The following is a 27,635-nucleotide window of genomic DNA, read 5'->3' as shown; positions in this document are numbered from 1 at the left end:
CATACGCCCTCAGAAGTAGCTTCCATATGTTCCTGGATACCAGTCACAAAGCCCATGCCACGTTCGTTCCCATTGAGAAGAAAGCAAGCCTGTCCCAGCACTGAGCTGGCAATTACCCAGGCCCTGTCATGCTCAGAGCCACAGCAGGACATTTTGACACCTTTATTTTTACCACTTTGTCTGGAAGCCCACCTCCCAACAAACTTATTGCCAGGATTAGGTGATGAGGTCTCTCCCTCCAACTGCCCACTCTTGGTAGTCCTAGAAGTAAAATACTCAGCTGGAAATTAGCAGCCTGGGGTTTGTACCTCCCCTTGCTTGCTTTGGCCTTAACTTAACATCTAATGTATAACAGGATGATGCAGGTCAGATTTTCCTCTTGAAATGCTTTCACTTTGTGCTAAATACTTAAATATATATTGATCAGACACAGAATCTGTCACGTGAAGTCTAAGCTATACATTTGTGGGTTTTATACAGTAGAAAAACATTTGTCATTAATCACTTTGCGGTACGCTACAGCACAGTACACTAGAAAGTTGGTTTGTCTGGATTCATGTCCTGGCTTGAAACGATGACAGCATGGGATCTGTATCTAGTTGTTCTCCTTGAACGTTTTACCTATTGCATTGCTGTAGACAACTCCTCTGCCCCCAGTCCCACACAAACCCAGAGGAAAACTCTGTGTCTTCTGTGTGAAGGGAGGCTTCTCTTTCCAGCCCATTTACCCGGATTTTAGGACAACTTTTACAGCCTACCTAGTTAGGTACCTCATCAGCTACTCCACACACTAGTTCCCTCCCTCAGCTGCATTATGCTGATGTTGTGAAATCCCATTCTCAACGTCAACTCTGAGATCTTTCTCCTACGGATGAAGAATTTGCGTATTTCTGAGTCAACATTTTCAATTCAGCATTTCACAGCCACCAGTCTACTGGCAGACATACCTGTGTGTGGTGCACTAGTCCCAGTACTCTTTCCGTGCAGTTCTGCCACTGCAAAAACAAAACTGGGAAATACAGCCCCTAAGGATCACTGTAAAAACCCGTTCATTCCACCAGGTGGTAGCCTTTCACTTAAATAAGAAAGAACAGTTCCAGTAGCACAGATCTTAGTTGTCTGATTTTGGCATCAGCCTCATTTCAAAGCTATAGATGGCAAATGTCTGCTGTGACAGTTCCCACTGTGCATCCAAAATACCACGGTAGGACATTCTTCTTTACACAGGTAAAAATATCATGTCAGAGATAGTGGTATCACGCTGAATCCTGCAAGTCAGGTCTATAATTAGTACAGGTACTGCTGCGACAACTAAGGGAAAAGAAGTTGTCGGATGTTGAACAACCCATTTCCTTCACTTTTTGTGTGTGTTAAGGCTACAACAGGCTCCCATATAAAGATCTTCTCAACCCAGATCATGCATGCTGGTTCTGACAGGTTGAGAAGGAAGACAAATACTTACAGTCTGAATGCAGGTATTTTATTTGTTGGTTTTGCAGATAGAAAAATTCCAGCGGTCACCAATATAACAAAAAAACCCCCACAAAACCAAACAAAACCAACCAACACCAAATAAACAAAAAAACCTCCACTTCAAAAAAAAAAAAAAAAGCTTTACTTGGTTACACTAAACGTTTTCTATTCTACTCTGGAAACAGAATATCAAAAGGTAAAATAAAACATAACTGGGTCAATAAAAAGACAATTGTCACATACAATAGTATCTTGACTGATAGAATAGGAAAAACTTTCACCTGAGCCAGTTTGTGTGTTTTCAACAGATACACTTGAAACAAAGTGTTTGCTTGAAATTTCTTGCAGGAAGGAGCTGGGTTTTCAGCACAGGTTTAGCTGTTACAGAGTCCTCTGCTATTGGTTTAAGAGAAACATGTGAAACGGACCTATATAAGAACCGTATAGGGGCATGCTCCCTGAGTACTGAGGCAGAAATGAGGACGTGGACAGTGTGGTGTGTGGCCATGTACTTCTTTGAAGCAAGTAAGTAGAGTCATGATACCTGCTCTGTTGCTGTGAGAATGTATCTTACTTGTTTTACTGTGGTTTTGTTTTGCTTCATCTTGTAGGAGCTAAAATCACCCAAACCTCAGGTCTTGTGCTGAAAGAAGATGAGAAAGCTATGCTGGCATGCAGTCAAAATGACAATCATCCTTCTATGTACTGGTACCTGCAGCTGCCAGGGAAGGGACTGCAACTGATCTATTATTCCTTTGCTGTAAATCAGGAAAAAGAAGGTGATGTTCACATTGGATACAAAGCTAACCGGTTAAGCCTCGCAGAGTTCTATTTGGAGATTTTATCTGTGAAGATGAACCACTCAGCTGTCTACTTCTGCGCCAGCAGTGTAGACACAACACTTCAAAGTCACTTGCTTGCTTTACACAAACTGCCGGCGGGCAGGTCTCCCAGCGCAGCAGCACAGCACAGGTGCGGGGCCAGCAGCCGGCTCGCAGCCAGCTGTGGTGCGGCAGCTGGAGCCCGGGGGGCAGAACGAGTCTCTGAACTGCAGGCTGATCGCTGATCGCCTCTTTCCTGGTCATCCATTCATTCTCTATCTTATCAGAACCATCAACAAAGTTAGTTTAACCAAATGCAGCCATAAAATAAAGGAAAAGGAAACTGCAATCTACACGGCCACAAACTATTGTCCCCTAAGCCATTTTCTTACCTGACACAGGTCCTAGAAATATATACATCTAAGTCTGAAATACTTTAGAGATAGTGACTTGTATGTGCCCTGCTATCCCAATCCTTTTCACTGTGCTTGGAAAGGTCATCCTAATCAAAAGAAACCTGTAGAACTAAGGTTGTCAACAGTAATGAGAAGGGATCAGAACAAAAGATGATACAAGAACAGAAGCTAAACAGAACTAATATGCCACAGACTGGATTCAAATGGCAAAAGAGGAGCCTTTAGCAATGTCTGCAAGTGCATACAGTGCTGAAAAGTAACATGTGTATGGAGAATATAGAGGAAAGGGAGATAGTACAAAGTAGTATGCAACTTAGAATGAATTGGCATATGAACTCAAACATAAACACTGCTCCAGAGAGCATCCATATTTTGAAAACAAATACATAAAAAGATGAACAAGCAGGATATGGATGTAATTTTATTTACTATATAATCTCTCCCTGGTGGAATATTTCAGGCTTGGCATGAAGAGTCTTGGTCTCACACAAAAAGACCTATCAATGTTTCTAGCATCACCATTCTCTGAGATAATGTCATCGATGCAGCGGGATTAGTCATAGCAGCAGGTACTAATTGGTGTAAGTGCTCCTCGGTGATAGTATAACAAATTGTCCTAAAGCAAGAAAGCAAAACACTTGTGGTGTGTAAAAGTCACCTGCATAATTTGCTAGTTCTGGAATAAATAATAATAATGTGTTTCCAGTCAGAGGGTTTTGGAAAGGATAAGGAAAGGATGTAGAATGGGAACATTCCATAATTAATCACAGCATCCACTTTCTGAGACTATTCTTATCTCAATCTGAATTATGTCAAATTATGTTGTAAATGCTATAGGGCAAAGGAGTACCTCTATTACCACGTATGAAGGATAAGCATACTGATCTTCAAGGGAAAAAATCAATTTGTCATTATTGCACAGCATTTCTGCACTGGCAGAGGAGATCTTGGATTACAGGCACATCCCCTGGGAAAAGGTGAAATAACCTTTACCTGAGCCCTTTTAATATCCACTGACCAGCTAGAGAGCAGCTTTGCAGAAAAGCAATTGAACAAGACTTTCTGCAATTAAGGCTAATTACATTTCTGGTTGCATTAGCAAGCAGGTAGTTAGCATGCTGAAGCACTTGGGAAGCTACATTTAGAATACTACCTCTATTGTCCATGCACGCCCCTACCCTGCCCCAGTCCCAGTACAACAAGATAGCAATAAATCATAGAGTCCAGCAGACGGTCTCTAAGATGATCAGGGGAGCAGAAACATGAGAGGAGAGGCTGAGGGAATTGATTTTGCTCCTCTGAGAGAGGAGGAGGCTAGGGATGGCTAACTGCACCACTCAACTGCCTAAACAGAGTTGGAGCCTTAGAGGGGCACAGTGGAAGCTGGTGGGAACAAGCTGCAGCAAGATGAACTCTGGTTGGACATTATGAAAAAATACTTCCTCCAGAGGGTGCTTCGGCACTGGAGCAGCTTTCTCAGCTTGTCAAATCCTTGGAGATATTCAGAAATCACCTGGACAAAGTTATGAACAACATGATCTAGCTTTGGAGTTAGCTGTGTTTTGAACAGCAGTTTGGATTGAGAGACCTCCAGAAGTCCCCTCCCTTAAAAACATACAAGTATATGGTTTTATCATCTTGCTTTGCTGTTTTGAGATACCTGGAAAAAGCATGGTTTGTTGGTTGGGTTTTTTTAAGTTTGTAAAAGTAGGTCAGCAACTCCCCCAAACCCACAAGTCTTTCGTTTTTTGTGTGTTGCACAACAGAAACAGCAGCTGAGCATGCAAACCCCATCGCAGACTTGAGTAACAAGAAGATTGTGTGATGAGACAAAAACCGTCGGTGTCACTATTTCCATCCAACTGTAACATGGTGAGCAGAGCACTGCACCCTGGTGTGGGTGGGTTGTGGTAACAGAGGCTGATGCGACATCAAAATGCTGTTTTGAGTAAATGTCAAACCGCATCCTGTTTTTCTAAAATTCAGCTGCTGTTCCCTTGAAGAGATATTTTCAAGCACATTTTGGCACATCATGTGCTTTGATTCTGAGGTCCTGTTTTCTGCTCAGGGCTTCAGAGATATTCCCCCTTCTGTTGAAGACCCTGGCTATGCTAGACAGAAGCTTCCTCCAGGGTCCCCACTCTATGCCTCCTACTCCTGCCTTGCTATTGCATTCCCAGATATTCTGCTTCCAAAGCCACACAAGCGCTCCTCTCTCTTGGCCTGTGTTATCCCTACCTCATACCTTCCTACCTACCTACATCAATACAAAAAAGGTATGACTCTGTCCTTCATTTATTCCTGAGTGAGCTACCTCTAAATGTCTTGTAGAACGTGCAGTCAGTGACTCAGCAAAGTGTTCCAACTGCTTGCTAGAATATCAACATCCATTTTTATGCTACAGGTGGGTCTGCTGCTCTAAGTGATATTTTGATGCTGAAATGTTGAGTTCTAGCAGCCAGTCTCAGGGAAGATTTCATGAGAGTAGACAGAATTTCGATGGTCACATCCACATATGTGTATTCAACAAGAACATGAATGCCTGTGTCCACACATCTACAATCCTGCACCCGTGCATACAGGCATGGATAGCTGTGCCTGCCAGCAAAAGCAAACACAGGACATATTGAGACACATACATGCAAAATATGTCTCTTTTTGCATACACAGGTGTATGTATAGATAAACTCACTGTCAAGAGAGGAAAACATTGAGGGTTTAACTTACCTTTGAGGACACTGCAATCGAAAAAAACAGAAGAAATAGGATATATTATTTGAGCCTAGATGTGTATCAGCACCTCTTTTAAAGAAGTGCTTTGTTTGTGCAATCACTTGTATAATAGAGGGTGGGGATGGGAATGAGAATTACATGGTTTGTAGCAAGTTTGGAGAAGAACAGGATTGGATCCCTGTGCAGGGTCTCAGTTTCCTGGGAACTGACAGGTCTGATTTTAGTGTAGTAGACTGGCAAGAAACATGTCTTCAGTAATGGCTGCTTACTCTAGGTATAGGAGCCTACAGAAGATGACCCCACACCCATACATATTTTACTCACCAGCATCACCATAGATTAATTTGTGTATTAATTCCCGTGTTCCATTGCTAAAAAAATTGTCCATACACTCAAACCGATTCAAAGGGTTGAACCATTCCTGGGCCGAGATCCTCAGCCCAGGTCACTGAGTAGGTACTCAGTGAGTAGGTACTCTCATTCCATGCGGAAAACTCATCTGTCCCCACCCCTTCTGTCCTCTCAGCGCCATTCATCTTCCAGACCAGGCTCAGGTGGTCAGGGTAGAATCCAGAGGCCAGGCACACCAGCGTGGCCTTGTTCTTCTGTTGGATCTCTTGCTTTGATGGGGAAAAGATGGCCACAGCTGAAGGCAGGATTTCTTTGTCCTTCCCTGAAACAGAAAGCAAGACAGCCGAGAGCCTTCACCCTCATACAATTCAATATCACATCATGTGGGGTTTTTTTTGTAGAAACATGTGTGTTGGAAACTGGACGTTGAATTCAAGATCCAACGTGACCTGTAGTGCTGAGCATACAGGTTCATGTTCTTCAGTCTAAAAGATAATTATATTTACATTAAATTGTAATTCTTTTCAGCACAGTATGTACTAAGTATGACATGCTATGTGTGCTGTTTAAATAAAAATCAATAGGTTACTTGAAGAGAATGTGGCTTCAGGTTTTAAAATACAAAGGTACAGAGCAAGTACAAAACTTTTTCTCAGGGTACTGACCAATAGCCAAGCTTACTGAAGCTAAGGTACGAACTGAAAAAAACAATTCAATTGTCTGATTTGTTCTGTTAAGATATACAATGAGAAGGAGGCAAACTGATTCTCTTCATTCATCCTCTATTATCTTTCTCTCTTTCTGTGCATGTCTGTTTCCTCAGGTCCTGAGTCAAGATCTCATCACTTCTCATCTGGATAGTGTTCTGTTCCCTCCTCTGCCACTCTCGAATTCTGCATGTATTTTGACTGGAAATCAGCCTATGTTTTTATTAGCAGGTGTGTGAGGATTTGCTTAGATGACAGATGCCAGAAATGGAAGACAGCTCCTCTTCTCACCAGTCACACAGGCAAATATAATGGCATATATTCTAAAGCTTTGCCCCTTCCTGATTTTGCTGCACTGATTTTAAATAAGAATGCAAATATATTAGAATAGGTGTGTTGGTCATACTGAAAGGTTTTGCTAGACTATCACAATATGAAGAGTGTATGCCAAGCAAAGACTGCAAGACTAGTGAAGGCATGTATTGGTCACTTTCCTGCGATACTCTTTTATCTCTGATACTTTTAAGTTCAGAGATCTCAGCAAAATTGAAGAACCCATTACAGTTTTGTCCTATTTTTCTGATCTCACACTGAATCCAGGTAAACATTTCATTTATGAACGTGTCTCGTAATAGAGACTTCTTTTCCTCCTTTACATCAGTAGACATGGATTTAACAATTACTCTAAGCTGCCTTTTGCCAAGATAATAAATCATTTTAGCCCTGTTTCCTAAACCAACTTTTTTTAGCACGTTATCTTGGTTGTGTCAGCATTTTATTCTGTAGTAAAATAATATTCTACAGTAGAAACAAAAATACCTAAAGGAACTTACTAAGCACTGTCAGCTGAGTGCCCTGTCCAAAGTACAGCAGTGAGTTTGCACAGTATTTTGAAGAAGTACCAGAACTGTCTGCCACTGTAAGCTCTCAACTGCACCTAAACCCTGTATGGTGTCATGCCATATCCTGCCTTTCATGAGGTCACAACAGAGGAGACCTTTCTGCTCTCATCTGTGTTAGAAAACACTGTGCTTTTGCAGAAGAATATGCTGAAACAGATGGTATATTGCTCCAAGGGGTACTGTATGTAGTGAATCCAACCTGTCTGGGAAGTAGCTCTTTCCATCTCTCTCTGTGTCCTGTTCTCAGTCTTAGTGTCAAGATTCAATCTGAGACACCTTCTGTAAATGAAAGCAGGAACAGTGACTGCCACCCCTTTCTGCCATCACTACGCTGTGCTAAAGAAGAGTTGAGTTCCTGGAGCTCACCTGCCCTGCATTTACTTCCCCTAACTTCCTTTTTGCCCAGTTTTCATACAAAAGATTTCTTAAAAAAAAATAATATTCCAGTGTCATGTATTTGTTAAAAGCATAGGTTTCTTTTCCTTACCCACTGTTGTTACCTGGGTCCCAGCACCGAACTGCTGAGTATGTACCACAACCCTACAGAAACTATCCCAAAATACAGCCCTCTCCAAAACAAAATTGGGAGGGAGCAATATAAACATCCCGTGTGAGAAATCCAGGAGGGAGATGTGTCATCCTGGAAGATGGTGCCAGGGCTGACACTCACAAGAGACCCTGCAGGAATGCCAGCTAACACCTAGGCCACAGAATCCATTTCCCCGGAAGAATTGGTGTAGGTGCTGTTTCATAGGAAACTGGGAAGCAGACTAAGGAGTATCCTGCTGGCTGTGCTGTCAGGGGTTAACAGGAATGAGAGGGAGATACAGTAGACCTTCTGGTAGCCTCCTTCCTAGAAGTCACTTACCTGAAATGGTGCTTTCTTCTAGCAAGAAGAGTGTTTGTAAATGTGTTGAAATTACTATTTTTTTTCTCATTATGATATTGTATTAATTTCTCCTCATCCCTCAACCGGACAGAATCTTGCAGTGTGGAAGCCTATATGTGGGAGAAGAAAGACAGTGCGTGAAGCCATATATTTGGCATGTGGCTGCTCATTAATGACCATAAACCTGTTAGTTTCTGCCCAGAGGATAACCTGCTTAAGGCTGTCTGCAATGGTGGAAATATATATAGAACAGTGGTGGACTGAGCAAAATGTATTTCTACACACACAATCTGCAACATAGTCTAGAAGCCATCCCACAGGAAGACAAGCAGGAACACTGGCAGGATGTTGTTACAGGAAAAAAAAAAGGTTGCTTTATGTGGGTGACTTCTGCATATCAGGAGAAGATTCTCTATGTTTTGGTCCATCTGTTCTTGCTGGGCACACTCTTCAGGATTATGATCTCAGAGTAAGCTTCAGGCTTTATCCCTTCTCTAAGGGTTCATTCCTGAAGGAATGCATCACTGTCTCACCAGTGTTCCCACAATGGTTGAACTTCATGCAAACCCAGTGTTTCCTTCAGCTTCACCACCAGTGAGTGAGGACAAACAAAAGGCCAGCCTGTGCTTATAGACACTGAACTTTAGAAGACAGGTGGTCTTGGCTGTGTTGCATGTCTGTATTGCAGAGACACCTGGAAAGACAGAAGGGCTCCTATACTTCTCTATGCAGAGTTATACTGTGTTATCTGTCTCCTGTGACCTACCACCACTGACCAAGCCCATCCTGTCTTTATATCTGAGGAGAAACAAGAAGGGGAGATGGCTGTGACAGGCTGGAGGCTAGAGAGACACTGACATGTGAATGAGCACATCCTAGTGATGCTGCATACAGGTAGGAAGCTAAACAGCCCGGGTGCACTAACAAGGGACAGTGCAGAGCTGAGAATGGGGTGATTTAGAGGTGAGGTAGTCACAAGAAGAAAATACCACTGCATGACATAGAAACTAAAATATATTTACGGAGTGGCCTGGGTTTAGTGAGTAGGTAGCAATTGTTATTCTAGGATTTCTGGCATGTGTGCACAGTGTATAGCAAACACATCAATCAAACCCCTCAGTGCAGCTGTGGCCAGCACCCTGGACTCAGGTTAGCAGGACTTTTACTCCAGCCTAAGTCCAGGGTGGTCACCTGGATTTTAAGTGGACCTCAGGCTCCGTCTTCTACAGTGTTGGACATTCATTAATGTGTTTGTCTGGAGAAGCTCTTGTCTCAAATATTTCTCTACCTGAGATGGTTGGAGTAGATCGACATTGGCCTTGCCAGTCATGCCACACCAGGCTGGTATCTTTGACTTTCTCCTATCTGAAGCCACTCAGCATTTGTTACCTGGGTGACAATCACCTTCTAGCATTCCACTGTGTACGTAACAAGTATGTAAAGTTTTTAACAGATGTAGTCTGGAACACTCAGGTAGGGCACTCTGACAATGGTGATCTGTGCTTTTTTTCTCAGTACATCTTGGAATCACCAAGAAAGAACAGGACAGAGGTAGTCAAAGTCTCGTTCTGTCTGAGCAGTACTTTCAGGCAGGCTATCTCTGTGATACTTGCTGTTAGGGCCTGAGTGTGCCAGTGTCCCCAACCACCCTCATCTGTGACCTTCACCCTCAGCCCATGGGCCCAGGATCTCCACTTAAGCTTAGACCTGGGCCTTCAGCTCTTCCCTGATCTCTGTTGTAGGTGTACTTGTATCCAGCCCTGCCTCTGTTGCTGCCTCCTGAGTGGACCTTGTGCCCATATTGTAAGTAGCTTGTCTTCTGGATGGAGCCCTCATATGCACATTGTGGCTTATCTCTAGTCATGCCTTCGGTCCTGTATCTTGGATCTCTGAAATTAGTGTCCAAACTGGTTTTGTTATAGGCCTTGGCTTGTTGATGTCAGCTCCTGACAGCCTGAGGTCTGCTCACGGTTTCTCTTTTCCAAGAAAAGGAGACATTTGTCCAGTTTATTCTTTTGCAAGACTCCACTGGCTGGAGACAATAAAGGACAGATGCACTTCCATACCACCTGTAGCTATTCCATAATCCAGGGTGGTTCAATCATCTTCATCACCACAAAGATGGGCCTAAATTATGCACAAGTCATTCCAAGAAATTAACATATGGTTTAATCAAAGATCAACAGCGCTCTATACTGTTCATTCTTCTTCTCAGGAGTGTTTCTGAACAAGTCCTAGGAACTAAAGCAATGCTTTCTAGGCCAGATCCACCAGTCTGGACAACATTATTGTCACAATAAAGGTATCACAAGATGGGAATGGACAAGACTCCTGACCTTTGGGAATGTGAAGACTTCTTCCCTTGCCTTTTTGAACTCAGTTCAGCAACAGCTCTGGTCTGATACTTTTCTTCTTCCCACAGTTACATTCTGATAGCAGTCAAACTTTCATTTTCACAGCCTGTGGTGGTATGCTTCTCCACCCCCCATCCCCCACCCCGCCCTGTAAAAATGCTCAAGTAATAACTGTCAGTGGCAGCTGTAATGGAATGGATGCGCCTGCTTGTGATGGTCGCATCTGACTCAAAGTGGATTCAGGGGAGACAGATAACAACACAACTGTTGTTTTGTTATTGTTAATGATTATAATTAATAATACAATAAATAATTGCAATTATTAATTAGCCAACAGTTAATTTGAACAATGCACCCACCTGACCACAGTGTCGGTCAAAGTCAGGCTCAAGCCAGCTCTAGTCAGACTCCAGGCCATAGTCATCATGCAAATATGACTACAGGTCCATTATCTCACCCCATGAACTGTGGGCAGCCCAGGGCCCACTGAGCTCTCCTGCATGGCAGTGGGCAGCACGCCAGGACACCTCCTTGAGCAGGGACGCCTCTCAAGGGTACTGCTGAAGGCTGAGAGGCTCCTTGCCACAACAGATTCTCAGAAAGTAATTAACAGCATGTTAAACTGAAATCTTAGCTAAGTGGCATAAACGATTCATTGTGCATATATAATCCTTTAGATATAAACCATTGACCAAGTTTGGGATTATGTCTGGATCTAGCTGCACCCGGACTCCTCTCTGACAAGGAGTTTGGAAATCAAGGGGGTCCTTTCAGAACCTTGTGACTGGACAGAAGGGTCTCCCTGACAGTTCTGCCTGACCCTGTCCTCTGTGCAGTAAAAAATCAAGTGCATCTTGCCATCAAATCATGTTAAGCTGTTGCATTTACTGTCAAATGTTATTAAATCGCTCTTTTACATCAATAAACATGTTGCTACTTCCTTCTTACAAGAGAACTGCATCACTCATTCCACAGCACAGCCTTCCTGCATCTCTCACATTATATCATCCTCTCACATCCTTGTCAAGTAACAGTGTGTTTATCCTCTAGCAATATAAAACCACTAGCAGCACCCCAATCAGATATTAAGGTGAGTGTGAGCAAGGTACAGGAGGACATTCTGATGAGCCTTAGGAGTGTTAAACAGGAGTACACAATAGGTGGAATGCTTTTCACATGTGCTGTCAGTTATTCTTTTTTGTAGCAGTTAAAAAAATGTATTTTTTTTTAATTCTCACTCTGAAATATGTAACTTTTTTCTTTTGTACAAATAGCTGCCTAAACTTCATTTACTCGCATTTATCTTTATTTTAGCTTCTGTACTATGAGCAAATGAGCGACTCAGTCTTAATGGCCTATTTAGTACTTAGCTTCTGTGATGAGACAGGTAGCAGTGAGGCCCTTCTGTAATAGCGTGGGAGTTACATTTCATAATAAATGAATGAGGGAGCTGTGCTATTGTGCAGATGCTTCCATACTTCCCAGCTGGCAACATGCATGATATTGCAGGCAATACCAAAGAAGACTAAAGACTTGTAGTTTCTTCATCCCTCTGCACCCAGTAAATTCATGGCTGTAAACCCACAGGATCACCCCTTCTGCCATCCACACACATTTTTCTCTTCTTCATTTAGTCTAAGATTGGACCCATCTTCACAGATTCTGAACTGCTGTGGCACAAAAACTATTGACAAAGTTCAGATGAAGTATAGGAAGTGTATTTTTCCTAATGCTGACAAAATGTGCCACCACCCATCTAAATAGTTCTGTGCAGTAGGCATGGGTTTGTTAATGTCCTAAATACTCTAAGGGGGCTAGAAGTGAATCCTGAATTCTAACTATTATTTGGGCTTACTGAACCCAATAGCCCGATAGCGCGAGGCTGTTGCCTTTCCCCAGGTCCACTCACTGGCAAGGCTGAGCATCTATTCCCAACGGGCACAGACACACACACACACACACGCACACGCGTGCGCACACACACACACCCCCACACCCCAGCAGCCAGCCACACAAATCAGTACAGACAGAAACATTCATGCAAACACAGATGGCACTAACAGACCGTCATCCTGTGCCCCCACTGGCTGATCAGGATGAAGGTCTGTTAGTGGGACATATACACACAACCACAGCGTGGACTCCCCCGGTAGCTGGCCTTGGATGCTCAGTCTCTCCAGCAGCTGGTCCTTGATCCTTGGTACCCTCACACACTGGCATGCAGACACGTGAGCCTCTGAGACCTGCAGCCCCACTCCTCGTCCCAGCACAGAGCCCCTCACTCACAGATACTCACAGCACATGCACACTCAGGGTCCCAGCATGACATCTCAGACGCTTGGTGTGCCCAGCCACCGGCATGGAACTCCCCGGTCCTGGCAGCCTGCATGGACTGGGACCCTCTTGGACCCTGAGGGTGACCCAGAAACCAAACCTGGGCATGCAGTCTGCTCGCTTGCTGGCCCCAGTGCTCGCCCTCACAGCTGCTGGCACTGGAGCGTGCTCTGAAGCCTGCAACCCCCCTCCTGCTGCAGGCACACAGAACAAGCACTGTGTCAGCCTTCTACTGTTCTCATAACAGAGGAGCTATTCCTACAGTGATTGTCAGTGAATGTTCTTTACTGTGAGTTCCATATGATACTATACATCGCTGGAAGTTCTGTTGTAGGATATTGTTGCTACAAAAGAGCAAATTAAAAAGCAACAGTTCGTACTTCTTGAATGTAAAAGAAGCTAAAACTTTATTCCCAATTCAAGGAGCTGGGTTCTCAGCCTCCGAGCATTAAGAAGGTGTTAGTTTTAAAAATATGATTCTATGTGATATGATACAATATGATCTGGAAATACAGGGAAAACCCAGCAGTGGTTACAATAAAGTGGAAAGAGCAGGATGGGGACAGAGAATCACTAAGAAATAATATTCAGAAGTTCTTAGACAGAAGCATAGATCCTTTGCTATGGAAAGGTCGGCAGAGTAACTTGCTGTGTTCCTGCTGATGTGATGAAGAGGACTCTTCATTTATTCCCTACACAGCTTGCCACCAGCCTAAGAGGAAACAAAACAGAACAAACCGGTATAATTTATTATTATTATTATTATTATTATTATTATTAATAATAATAATAATAATAGTAATAACAAACAAACAAAACAAACAAAAAAACAAAACAAAATTAACAAATAATCTAGGAAATAATAGACCATATTTATCGGTTTACCAGCTCTTGTGTCTCCTGAGAACATTAACAGAAATGACCATGTTGTATCTCCACACTTTCGCCCATTTCGGTACCAAGGAAGTATCTTAACCTGTACAAATTATTTACTTACATACTGAATTAATATCTTCACACATAACTTTGTGTGTTAGATGACTAATCAGGTGCACTTCTATAACAGAGTGACTGCATCTGTGGACAAGGGAAGAGCTATGGACATTATCTACCTGGACTCCTGTAAGGCCTTTGATAGGGTCCTCCACAACATTCTTGCTGCTAAACTGGACAGATATGGGTTTGGTGGATGGTTATATGGGTAAGGAATTGGCACATGACTGTGCCTAAAGAGTTACAGTCAATGGTTCAATGTCCAAGTGGAAACCAGCAATCAGTGGTTTCCCTCCAGGGTCAATATTGGGACCGATACCATTTAATCCCTTCAGCAATGTGTCATTGATAGTGGGAGTGAATGCAGCCTCATCACGTTTCTGGATGACGCCAAGCTGAGTGGTGCAGCCTGGACAGACTTGATGAGTGAGCCCATGTGAACATCCTGAAGTTCCACAAGGCTAAGTGCAAGGTCCCTCATTTGAATCAGGGTGGTTCCCAACATCAGTACAGAGTGGGTGACGCATTTATTGTGAGCAGCCCTACAGAAAAGGACTTAGGGATACTGGTGAATGAAAAATTGGGTATGAGCCAGCAATGTGTGCTTGCAGCCCAGCCAGCCAACCATATCCCAGGCTGCATCAAGAGAAGAGTGGCCAGCAGGTCAAGGGAGGTGATTTTGCCCCTCTGCCTTGCTCTCATGTGGCCCCACCTGGAGCACTGCATCCAGCTCTGGGATCCCCACTGCAGGAAAGACATGGACCTGTTACAGAGGGTCCAGAAGAGGGACACAAAAATGGCCAGAGGGCTGAAGCACCTCTCCTATGAAGAGAGGCTGAGGCCATTGGGGTTGTTCAGCTTGGAGAACAGAAGCCTCCAGGGAGACCTTCTTGCAGCCTTTCAATCTATAAAGGGGGCTTACAAGAAAGACAGAGAGCCACTTTTTACAAGGCCTATAGTGACAGGATTAGGGGAATGGTTTTAAACTGAAAGAGGGTAGCTTTAGATTGGCTATAAGGAAGAAATTTGTTATGATGAGGGTGGGGAGACACTGGAACAGGTTGCCCAGTGAAGTTGTGGATGCCCCATCCATGGAAGTGTCCAAAGTTAGGTAGGATGGGGCTTTGAGCAACACAGTCTACTGAAAGATGTCCCTGCTTACGGCAGGGGTGTTGGACCAGATAATCTTTAAAGGTCCCTTACATCCAAAACTATTCTGTGATTCTGATTGTGATCCAGTAAAATACAAACCTACTCCTTCCAGTATCCTTCAAAAACACAATACCATAATTGAGATTGTGTTCATACTCACCCTCATCTGCTCCAATCACTTTTTGAATACATCTCTGAGTCCTGCTTTTAAAGGAACAAGTGCTGAGGCTTCTACTACCCACACTGGAAATATCTTTTGGCTATATATAAGAAACTGACTGATAAAAGTCATTTCCTGGTAGTTATTTAAACTTCTCCCATTTGTTCATATTTATCCCATTGTTCTTTGTAAATCTTTGTTCAGATTTATCGCACGTATCTCCTCAAAAACTCTGCTTATTACTTTCACTGCAGGCATGAGTCCTTTTTCAATGCTTATGGAAAAATATATCTGATATTTCCCTTCTTTACTTTCTAGAGACGTTGTCCTTAATTCTGGTCTTTATCCATGTGTTTAAAGAGTATTCTGAGAAGGAGTTTCTTTGCTAGATAGCATCGTTTTTATGGGAGTTCTGGAGAAACAATAATGGAAAACTCATCACTTGTGGGTTTTCGAACTAACCCCCACACAGCCCAGCACAGCACACAGAGAACAACCCCACAGTGGTGAACAAATTCAATCTGTACCCACTGACCCCCACACTAGTGAGGAAGCTCAGCCCTCAAGCACCACACTAGCCTACCTGGGCTGCCCACACCAGGCTGCTCACCAAAACCGCATAGAGCAAGGCTTTGCCACAGAGAATGAGGTAGGTGAGCTTCAGGGAATTTCCATACCGCAAGTAGGACTCTGCAAATGCAACACATTTGTGTATTGAGTTATCATCATCATGAGAGACTAAACCTAATGTAGTTTTAATCAAATAAAAACCCTTGAAACCTTCAGCTGAACGACACAAACAAACTGAAGTCAAATTAATGGCTCTGCTGCCATGAGATAGCAGGGGAGGAGGAAAGACACTGTGATTCAAAGAACCAAGAGAGAAAGCAAGAATAGGAAAGACAGAGGTTGGCTTTATGCTAAGACAGTATGTCCTGAGTGAGAACGTTCAACCGTCATGTTGCCACACCTACTGAAAAACAAGGCTGCTCACGAGAATCGCTTCTCACGAACCTGAATTAAGCTGAATCAGAAGGCAGGAATTTTTTTCACTTGTTATTGTCCTTGTGAGTGTTGCTGATATATCAGGGGAGTTTTACACAGCCCAGAATAGCATGGTATCTAGAAATTTTGTTCTTGTTGATTTTTTGCTCTTAAGGAATGGCAGTAGCATTGAAACACCAGTCTGATCTTGCTTCAGCCTTAAGATTCCTGAAGCATTAAAGAAGCTGGTCAAAAAAAGAGTGTGTACATATGTATATATAAAGAGACATGATTTTTAATATGAATATCCTTGCCATTTGGGGGGGAATGTGGCTTGTAACCAGAAGTATTGATAGATTGACTGAATCTGATTAGTTAGAAATCTTCAGAATTCCGTGTGCTGAATCTGGATGTCATAATCCCTTGGCTAAGTATGATTTTTTTCTTTCATGGGTAAGCAAGCAGCTTCCCAGCAGAAGGAATTCTTAAGGACTGGAGAAGACGATGAAAAGAGCAAATTACACTCTATAGAAAGGTTCCACAATTTCTTCTGTTATTTCTAGAGGGAATCATAACAAAAAGCTAAAAGACCCAAAGCATAGCTACATACAGTGTACAAATACAACCCTCCCAAAGTCTTTTTATTCTTTTTTTTTTTATCTAACATACAAATAACTTATATGAGGAAGTACAATTATTCTTGTAGCAGAATTCTCACGCACCTTGTACTTAGCATCAGTAAAACTGGAATTAAAACACATACAGGTATTTTCCTGTGAGAACCCACACATACCTTCTGTGAGCGCACAACCTGAAAGACAAAAGTGATCTGAAAGTCACATTTCTCTTCAATGCAAAGAGAACACAAATTTTAGAATTTACAATTTACAATATACTGCCTGATTCATTTTACTATACTATATATTTTACTATGTTATAATTTTACTATACTACAGAGATTTCTCAGCGATGAATCTGAAGAAAACTTGGAAAATTTATAGATGTACCATGATAATGTAGATATGGAGGCCCAGGAATACGAAGAGACATATGAAAATACCTACATATTTACATATGTTTGTGCTATAACACCGTCATGTATGGAAGATGTGTATAGATGTGCTTTACATCCTAACCCACACCCTCTTGTTCTGTGGTTTCTAGTTTGTACAGCATGGCGATACACAGTTTTTACTCACCAGCATCACCATAGATGAATTTGTGTATTGATTCCTGTGTTCCGTTGTTAAAAAAATTGGCCACACACTCAAACCGATTCAAAGGGTTGAACCATTCCTGGGCCGAGATCCTCAGCCGGCTGGTCAGTGAGTAGGTACTCTCATTCCGTGTGGAAAACTCATCTGTCCCCACCCCTTCTGTCCTCTCAGCACCATTCATCTTCCAGACCAGGCTCAGGTGGTCAGGGTAGAATCCAGAGGCCAGGCACACCAGCGTGGCCTTGTTCTTCTGTTGGATCTCTTGCTTTGATGGGGAAAAGATGGCCACAGCTGGAGGCAGGATTTCTTTGTCCTTCCCTGAAACAGAAAGCAAGACGGCCCAGAGCCCTCATTACTGTCTTCAATCAGAACCTCCTTAAAATTGTGCTGTGTTTGTGCTGTGTGACTGCCAATACAACTGGCCTTTTAAAAACTACGTATCAGAGAATTCATTTCTATTAGATAGGTAGACACCAGGACACTCGGGGTCCCAGAGACTGGTCTCAGAGGCTTGGTCTGCCCAGCCACTGGCATGGAACTCCCCAGCCCTGGCAGCCCGCATGCGCTGGGACCTACGCTGCTGAGTTCAGTAGCTTGGAGCACTGGGCAGTCACCAGTGGCTGAAATCCAACTGGAACAAATGCAGGATTCTGCGCCCGGGAGAGAGGAACACCAGGCACAAGCACCAGCTGGGAGCAGAGTGGCCGGCCATGGCCCCGCAGGGAGCGCCCTGGGGTGCTGGCGGGCAGCGGGCCCTGCAGGAGCCAGCAGTGAGCCCTGGCAGCCGAGGGCAGCCGCACCCCAGGGTGCAGCACCCGCAGCGTCACCGGCCAGACCGGGGGGGTATCCCACTACACTCAGTGCTGGGGTGGCCTCACCTCCCACCCTGGGGGCAGCTCTGGGCCCCACACTGTGAGGAGGCTGCAAAGACCCTCGAACGCATCCCGAGGAGGGCAACAGAGCTGCTGGAGGGGCTGGAAGGCACGTTCCATGGGGAGCAGCCAAGGGCACTGGGTCTTCCTGGCTTGGGCAGAGGGGGCTGAGGGGTGGCCCTGCGCTCTGTGACTTCCAAAGAGGGCAAGGGGAGAGGGAGCACTGAGCTCTCCTCCCTGGTATCCAGTGATAGCACACGTGGGAATGGTTCAAAACTGCACCAGGGGAGGCTCAGAATTGATATTCGAAAACACTTCTACACCAGGAGGGTGCTCCAACATGGGAACACGCTTCCTAGAGAGGTGGTGGATGCCCCAGCCTGTCAGTGTTGAAGGGGCATTTGGACAACGCCCATAATAACACGCTTTAACCTTTTCAGCCCTGAAGTGATCAGGCAGTTGGACTAGGTGGTCGTTGTAGGTCCCTTCCAACTAGAAATATACTTCAGCCTCATACTTAATGATTAGGGGACCACTGGGTGCACAGATCTTCTTACTCCTTAGTTATTCATGTCACAGTACTGAGGAGCTGTGAACATGTTGCCCTGCAGGACCACTGATTCCTTGAGCAGCTGATCCCAACTCTTGTTACAGTCTGCCTCCTCTTTTAACTACCAGCATCAATCATGTTGCAGGCCTACTGCTCCTTTGGTTCTGCCTAATAGACTGGTTTGTGTATGCTTTAAGGAGAGCCAGTGGGAGAATGGACAGCATTATCAGTGGAATAGCAGAAGAGGAAGGTTTGCATAAAGCTAAGATGTCTTGTCTATCAACAGGGCAACTACTTTTGTGAGGGAGAAGACAAAACTGCAAAGACCACAGGCAGGAGGCAGATGTGTTGTCTCAATCAGAAGAGCACTAGATGGAGGCTTAAATAAAGAGATACCCAAACATAAACTCAAGGAAAGGGTAAGGTTAGTTGACTTGCCACACTACAGACTGAGATCCAGCAAGTGTATCTGCATGTCCTTCGCTTGAGCAATACCTAACATTTAAAATACTGGTTCGAGTACATTTGCTGTCACTGAAGTTAATAAAGACTTTGCAGTGGAAGCAAAAGCTACACATCTCTAAACTGCCATATAAGTGAAGAAGCACGCATAACAGCACAGCTGCAAGTAAAACCTGAGGGATGCTGGCTGCCACACATTGCTGAGAAGAAGATACTGCTCGTTAACCATTCAACACTTTACTGCAAAACTAAGGAAAGAAGGCAAGCCAGCAAAACCTTAAAACCAGCCTGAAACTGTCATTTTATCACACAGTGATAGATGTATTTAACAGCAGAATTTGCTTTCTGACATCTCTGTCCAAAACCTCACATATGACCACCAAACAAAATTAATTTCTTTGCTAGCAATCTTAGCCATGGATTAAAAAAAAAAAAAAAAGCCCAAAGCATTTGACTCTACAAAGAGTTAGACTTAGCAATTTTGCTTCCTTCTAATACACAAATAAGATGTAGCCAGGCAGTGAATAAAGTGAGGGCCACAACTTGCAGAAACATTGCTTGGATTTAATGAGGTCAGCAGGACTATATGGGCAGAGGGGGACATCTTTCTGGCTGATGATGCCAAAAGATAGAGGCATAAACTGACAATATTTAAGGTAATTCTAATTGACAGATATAGCTATATATTGGATATGTGCACTCAAAATGTGCTTGTTCCTGAAAGAAAGAAAGAATGTGGCTATTTCTATATTGTCACAACTATCCATTTTTACACTGTTCAGCTTATTCCAAAAGTTTTATTGCATACTGGCTAAAATGAACTAGAAGCTGGTTCTGCAAACAGACACGGATGGAAAGGTAGGCGGAATCTGAGTGATATTACTTATATATGTATAAGTACTTTTTCCTACTTTGATGAGCATAATCTGTTCCTGAGGTCACCTTTCACTGTGCAACAGTCCTGATCATATTTCCTTACTCTTATCGCCCCTGAGAGCAGAACTCATGCAGTTAGTTACACTCACTGTAAGACACTTCTCTGGCAAAGAAGAAGGGAGCCATAAATAAGAATTAAGTCCACAAACACCCATATTTATGGTCGTGTTCTGTTGGTAATCGGTGTACTTCTTACAAGAGAACAGTATCTCATAAGCTAAAGCACATGTAGAACTTTACTGCTCCATTTTTAAACTTGAGTGTCTTGACTTTTTCATAGAGACAGACACAGAAATTTAAACAACCAGTAATAAACATCCACAACTAAGATACACATGGGCTTCTCCATAGCCTTAACACTATTAACTTTTACAGATATACTTGAAACCACCGAACAATCTTTATTATCTTCACTTCACAAGCTTTTGAAGCTGTTTATTTGAAGCTCAAAAAAATTGGGGAACAGTGTGATTATAGGAATGTATTTATAATGATGTACATGTGATATGAACACAATCATTTTTCTTTTAATCAAACTCCAAACTTTTCTACACTTTTAACCTAGAACAATAATGAAGCTGGAAGTAAATATAATGAAATAAATTCGGATATGTAAACAAGTGCAAGTATAAGAGACTCGAAATAAATGAATTTTTTTCTGCAGTTATATAAGATGATTTACGAACAGCTAGGCTGAATTTCTACCATTAGTAGGGCTAAAGGATGTTTTTTTATTCAACTTCTAGGTAAACTTGCATTCAGATACTCTAAAAGAAAGGAGAAAACAAAGTTACTTTATATTAAACAACCGTTACAGTGCAGAGTAGTGAAAATGTTCTTTACAGCCTTGGTTTTAAAATCTTCAATATCTAAAACAACCTCTCATGTACCATTTACCCTTTTTTTTGCTTTGACTTGAGGGAAGATATCAAACATGTCTAGAAAAGAATGCATATAGAGCAGCATTAGGACATACTCCATATTTTGAAGAGGTATCAAATCAAATGTCATCTGTTTGGAGCTCTCAACTTTCCAGGACAACGTACTCTGTGATTTAAATTTTTTTTCATAAGCTCATTAAGAAATGCAACAAACATGACAAACAGGAGCTCAATCCCCTTTTCCCTAGACTAGTCTGTCTCATGAGTTCACTTATTCACCATTCAAGGTATAAGGTTTCATAACCTATAACACATAATTCTTTAATTTATGCACTTAGGAGGAAAAAAAATCAGAAAAAGAATTTAGTGACTTAGCCGATGGGGAGGGTGCTCACCCCTCATCCTTCCTCCTCCATCACGGTGCAGGCATCCCCTGTACCACACCAGGAAGCATCCAGCTGCTGTTGGATGTGCTTCAAAGGCTTTTTTGCGTAAGCTGATGTTTTCATACTTTCCACCTTGGAGGTTTGATCTATACCATTTCCGTAAGTTAGCAGGTTCTGAAGAAAAGGCCAGACAGAAGACAGGGGCGGCAGGAGCCAGCACTCTGCCGGTGACAGCGGCCATATGATGGCCCTTTGGCTCTTTCTGGGCACCGGTCCTGCCTACCTGGTGCTTCCCTTTGGCCCGAGGCGCTGCTCAGGCGTGCAGCAACCCTCAGCATGCGCTGTTAGCCAAACCCAACACGAGCTGAGCGAGCGGTCACAGTGTCTAAATGAGAATGTAAGAACAACTTGTTCCCTTTCATTAATAAAATCTCAGTGCATAAATATAAGCAGGATGATGCAAAAGAAGTTACCCTTCCCATACACAACTAAACTGATCGTGAACTGATCCTATCTCCCCTAGGGCTAGGACACACTTGGGAGCTCAGCTTCCTGTGGGTTTCTCACTGACCAGCATTCCTTAGACTGAGGTGGATGAACCATGTTCCATACACCCCTGAAAATGTAGATCTTAAGGAACTCTCTCCAGGCAGGGAAGACAGTTTTATATTTTCCAGTGAATCCCATTTTTTAATGTAAAATGATGAAAAAAAGAACAAAAGCTGACAGAGGTATTGGGAAAATCTATAAAAAGCCTTTCAATTAACTGAGAATTTATCACATGGTGATAAATGTATTTATCACTCAGACTCCTGACATAGCTGGTATACAAAATAATAATATATATATGATATAGCTGGACTTTTAACACCTGTCTATTAGGCAATTAATATCTATTAGGTACATAGACACAAGGAAGCTGAAAGCATGTGTCCTCAGTCATTACACAAAAACATAAAACATTTGACTAGAGAAATACATGAGTGTTTGTATTTCTAGTATTATCTCTGTGAGAACAATAGGAAAGCTGGCAAGAAGCTGAGCAAATAGGTCAGCAGAAAAGTACCCCGTAGTGTTATAAGCCCTGTGTTTGTAATATGGTACTAATAGATAAGTGTCTGTGTTACAAGGCACAAGCATCTTCCACTGCCTGCATTACATTCCTGGAGGCTAGTAAGACATGATGGTTATTGCAATGTTCTGCAGCATCTGTAGTGTCACACTGCCATGTGATACCCCACCCAGACCCCTGCCCCCTCTACAGGGTGACTTGAAATGAAGGAGCTAATCTTACTCACTGTATGAAGTGAAGAACACTTTAGATAGGTAACCTGAATTTGCCTGGGACAAGTTTTGTTTTAGGTCTTAACTCTCCACCTTCTTTTAAGACTATGAAATGTCTCTTATGTTAGTTATAATTTAGGTTATCCTAGGTATCAGAAGCCCTCATTCTAGACTATACATCTTACCAAAACGATGCAAGATTCTATACACTCACAAATCAAAAGTTGTCTCCAGTCCAAAAGTGTTTAATACCTACATATAAGACTAAAAACCACAGACTTCTACAGTCAAAAGGATGTACAAGGCCACAATGAGATGTTACTCGGAAGCTAGGCAGTGACCCTAAAACCCACCATATTTTTTTTTCAATATACTTTGTTAGAGCACCTTTTTTACTCATCTAGACTGATATATCCACCAGGTCTGTAGATGAACATGGAAATAGAAATGCAGAGAGAACTCTGGAGCCAAAAAGAAAACTTTTACTGGTTTTTGGTGCGATAGCACTATAAATTGTACATGCTCTTCCTGATCACGCCCTCCTTCCAAGGGCAGAGAGAATTAGCAGTTAGAAGAAAATTTATCTTGCATAGATCTTGACTCCTAAGCCCTAGTGTTGACTCTCAGCTTTTAATCATGACTGTCAGTGCTTCCTCTACAAAGATCCCCAGGGTCCTTCTGTGAAAACACATGAGCATGCAGAGACTTCAGAAGAGGTGATGAAGATAACTCCCTAGAAGGGCTGGCATTGCTCTGCTTTTGTTCCAGTGGATATAAGGAGAGGCTGATCATCTCTACTGCTGCCTTCTAGTAGCTGGCTTTATGAATTTTTTTCCTACTCTAAAAGTATCTTTGACGTAAGTTCATTGGCTCATAGCCTAGGTGGCTAATGAGTGAAGACATGGAAACAGGGAGGACACGAAAGAAAAATGAGAGAGATTTAACAAACTAAACCAAAACAATTCAAAGAGGAAGGCAAGTGGAAAAGGCAGACAGAAAGAATGATAAAACTACTGGAAAGACAAAGAAAGCCAGAGAGTAAGCATTCTTGAAACTGGTACAAGCAAGAGCAGAGACAATCAGAAGAGAGTGTTATCAACTGTCAGCTCTGTTCTGCTTTTCCAGTGTCCACGGCAGACACAGGCACAACGTTTCATCACCTCAATGGGTAAACTCACGCACTTTCTGTCACATATTCTTCACCCACCTAAGAGAAAAGTACCACAGTTCTATTCCCATCACGGCAAGGTTAGTTTCATGATTTCTTGTTATCTTTCACTTCTACTGTCATTTTAAAAATCATCTGTGTATATGCTACGTATCACTATCACAAGGGAAATTTCCAAGTGTCCTCTGCATTGAACAGTCTGGTTAATCACAGTTACTTACCTGTAACTCCGAGCACAGTGTCAGCTCCAAAGGTTAAGTGTCCTTACAACAGTCAGTAGCGCAGTTAAAAAGCACAGCTGTGCACAGCCAGCCTACAGCCCACACTGCCATTGCACCCTGCTTGCCAGCCACTCCATCCCTTGAAAGGGCACTGGTTAACAGAGCATGCACCAGCCTGTGTTGCTACAGTTTGCTCTCAGATGTGGCAGTAGTAGATGGAAAAGCTTACTTTGCTCCATGATTACAAAATGCCCCAATATAGGTGATGTTAAACCCTTTACTGGGAGGGAAGCAGGCAGAGAAAGCAAACGGGGAAAAAGACAAGGAGTACAGGAAAAAAGAGCACAGAGAGAAAAAGAATGCAGTCCTTTCTGAGAATTAGAAATCATGAAAAGGGCTGTTAGAGGAAGCCAGTGTTCCAAAGCAACTTTAGGTAGCCTGCCTTCCATCCCTGGAGAGGGGAGCAAAGCACCAGCAAGGCTACACTTTCCCTGCCTGATCCAGCAGACACAAGAATCTGGGCTCTGTCTCTGAAATGTTGCTTTTGATTGTTGTAGAGATGAGCTGCAAAAGCTTACAGACCAAAGACAGATCTTTCACTTCCAGCCTCTCTAACGTTTTCTTGGTGAATGGGAGAAAACAGAATTATTTCTTACTTTCTCCCCTCATGAAGTTCTCAACAGGGAAAGACAAAGGCAACAGACACAGGGATCTCAAAATACATGCCTGAAGGTTCTACACTTCGATGGTAGCACATCTAATTTTAATATGCAACCAGTGAAGTATTAATCCTGTCCTCATGGCTGTATGAAAAATGATCATTATTCTGCTGTTAATTAAGAATGCTCTTGTCCCCTAAACCAGTATCACATATATCACAGAGATCTGACTACTGTCTTACCTATGACTGTGAGTTTTGTCCCACTGCCAAAGTGCTGTCTGTCATATTCACACTGTTTTGCAGCTGCAGGAAAACCTCTCCTCTACTCTCAGTCCTCTGAGCCAAGCCTGTGGGCTAACCTCATGCACTATCGGCAAAAGAAGAAACACAAAGAACATTAATTTATGGTCCCCTAAAAAAAATAGAAAGGTCTCTAAGGGAACACCACTCCATCTGTGCATCTAACCAGATGAGATACATCTCAGTAATACCTCTTCCAGAGCCCTTTTGCCTCAGGCTTGGGCGAATTGGTTGTTGTAACTTTCACCATCTCTTTAGAGAACACTTATCTATTTATCTAGGTGTACTATTAGAAAATATTTCCCATATGCAGACAGAGTAATTATCTTTGCTTATTTTCAGCTAAAATCCTTATTTCCTTAATATCCTCGTTTGCTTTCCAGTCTTCTCTTGTCAAATAAATCTTTTTTCACTTACAAAACAATTTGTGATATATAATACAGGACCCTGGCCCACTCTCTCCATTGCAGCAGTTCCTAAACATCTCTTCCTTTCTCCTTCCCTGGAAGGAAGTCTCTTCTTTATTCTCCCCCTTCTCTTATTATGGATATTAAAGTTAGCTGCATAATTGACTATGGTCAGTGAGGGATCAGTTTATCGATTTTCATCAACTCAGGCACCTCAGATTCACACTGGATTTCAAAAAACATGCTGACCACCCAATTCTTCCTATGGAGATTAGATTTTATCCCTTATAATCATTTTATTCTGCAGTGGAACGGTGTGGTACAAGTGGTACAAAAGCCTGAGGCATCAATTCTTCTGACTCAAGGATGATCACAAGAAGAGGTCACCATCATTTATCAGAGCATTAGAAGCAGCATTGTTTTCCCCTGGATTTGGAAAGAGTCCACATCCAGAAGCACGGCAGAGAGAGAAACATACCCTGACAGCTACTTTTATTTGAAATGAACCACTTATCCTGTTTCCATGGTTTTCAGTAGCCTTTTAGCATCTATTCTGAGATAGTAAGGCCATTGTCCTAAATGATCTATTTATTACCATCCTGACCAGCCTGTTTTGTGGAAAAAACTTGCTGTGCTGTGGGAAGTTGTTTTGTCTAACAACAAGGAATTAAACAGCTAAAGAGTGCTGTTAGTTATGGCTTATGGTAAGGTTGAGTATTTATTTGAGGGCTCTGTTTTTTTTCAAAATGCTAGTACACTTATTTGCCTTTCCCAGTTATCTGAGATGATAACTCATGCTTTACCACACTACCCAGAAAAGATCCAAAGTAATTCACATTTGTAGAGTCTTGATTTTGTTTTCTAGACCTGTCCGAAGTGTAACTGAAAATCAGTTCTTTCCAGACAGATAGCCTTTCATTGACTTGTCCTTAATCACCTGTAGCCCCAGGAAAAATAACATTATGGAGAATAGCTATACTTTGGGGGAACAGTGATTTTTGCTATGTCCATTCCTTAAGACAATATACTTATGCGTATATTTTAAAGCCATTCCTCATCCTAATTCCTTCTAAGGGCAACTTTTTATTCACTGAAAATGTATTCATTCAGTTCTCCAAAGTAAAATGTGCGTCCTCACCTCAACTACTAAGCTACTAAAAGTCTATTCTCCAAAGTAGGCTGGGTTACTAGCTCATCAGGAGAACACCAGTTTAACAATGAAAGGGAGAATAAAGTTGAAGTTCTCTAAAGAGAAGACCTGGGATTTGAAGTGACTTAAAGGAGAAAACAAAGATTTCTTACCCATTACCGTAAGTTTTGTGCCATCACCAAAAATCTGCTGATCACAGTGACGAAGTGTCGTACCATAAGCTAAGAAAAGGGATGCACTGCAGTTGACTTTAGTAAGGAGAAGCTTAAGCAATGTTTACTGTATCTGTAATCCCAAAGAACTTTCAGTCTCTGTCTGAAGGGCTTTGGTAGAAAACCAGCATGAAATCCCACTGTATAATCTGCAGCATTTATAAAAGCATTTCCCAGAGTTTTTTGATACTTATTTTTATTGTCTACATTTCACCTCAGATTGTTTTACAGCCTGTCTCTAATCTTCATATTATCTCATTGGTATTAGCTGCTCTGGTCATTTTGCAGCTGTAGAAACCATGTAAAAGTACTCAAAGCAGTAGAGGCTGTCATCGTCTAGAAATAGAATTCCTCTGCAACTAGAGCTGCCTTACTCTTAGAGTAAGAGCCTTAGAGCTCTTGTACTCTAAGCATTGTGAAGCCTCCATTTCTGTAACTCGTGGAGTTAATAATCAAATAATACCCTTTGTGGTTGCCACAGTCGCATGCCTTTTCATAGAGGGTTTTTGCTTTCTGTGACACTGAGCTAAACCAAATCCATTTGTTCTCCCTTCAGTGGCAGGCCAGCCACCTTGTATCCCGTTCAATGTTCTGGGAGGTTAAAACTAACCCACACAAGGGCAGCCCAGAAGAATCAGTTGGCTGGTCTCAGGCAAACA

The 27,635-nt window shown here is 42.5% G+C and overlaps 2 gene segments (V, D, J or C); one reads left to right on the top strand and one right to left on the bottom strand.

The window, feature by feature from the left end:
- The first annotated feature begins 1,845 nt into the window (after window positions 1–1,845).
- Window positions 1,846–2,824, top strand: LOC102055871 (T cell receptor beta variable 24-1-like). The segment is given in 2 exon segments: window positions 1,846–1,998; window positions 2,085–2,824. Coding segments are annotated over 2 exon segments (504 nt in total).
- A 10,544-nt stretch (window positions 2,825–13,368) lies between these two features.
- LOC102056033 (T cell receptor beta constant 2-like) lies at window positions 13,369–27,037 on the bottom strand. The segment is given in 5 exon segments: window positions 13,369–13,692; window positions 15,869–15,975; window positions 17,063–17,080; window positions 17,469–17,804; window positions 26,917–27,037. Coding segments are annotated over 5 exon segments (492 nt in total).
- Window positions 27,038–27,635: the final 598 nt, after the last annotated feature.

This window comes from Falco cherrug, chromosome 5, assembly GCF_023634085.1.
Source record: "Falco cherrug isolate bFalChe1 chromosome 5, bFalChe1.pri, whole genome shotgun sequence".
Lineage (NCBI taxonomy): Eukaryota > Metazoa > Chordata > Aves > Falconiformes > Falconidae > Falco > Falco cherrug.
This window is presented reverse-complemented; position numbering and strand designations above follow the sequence as displayed.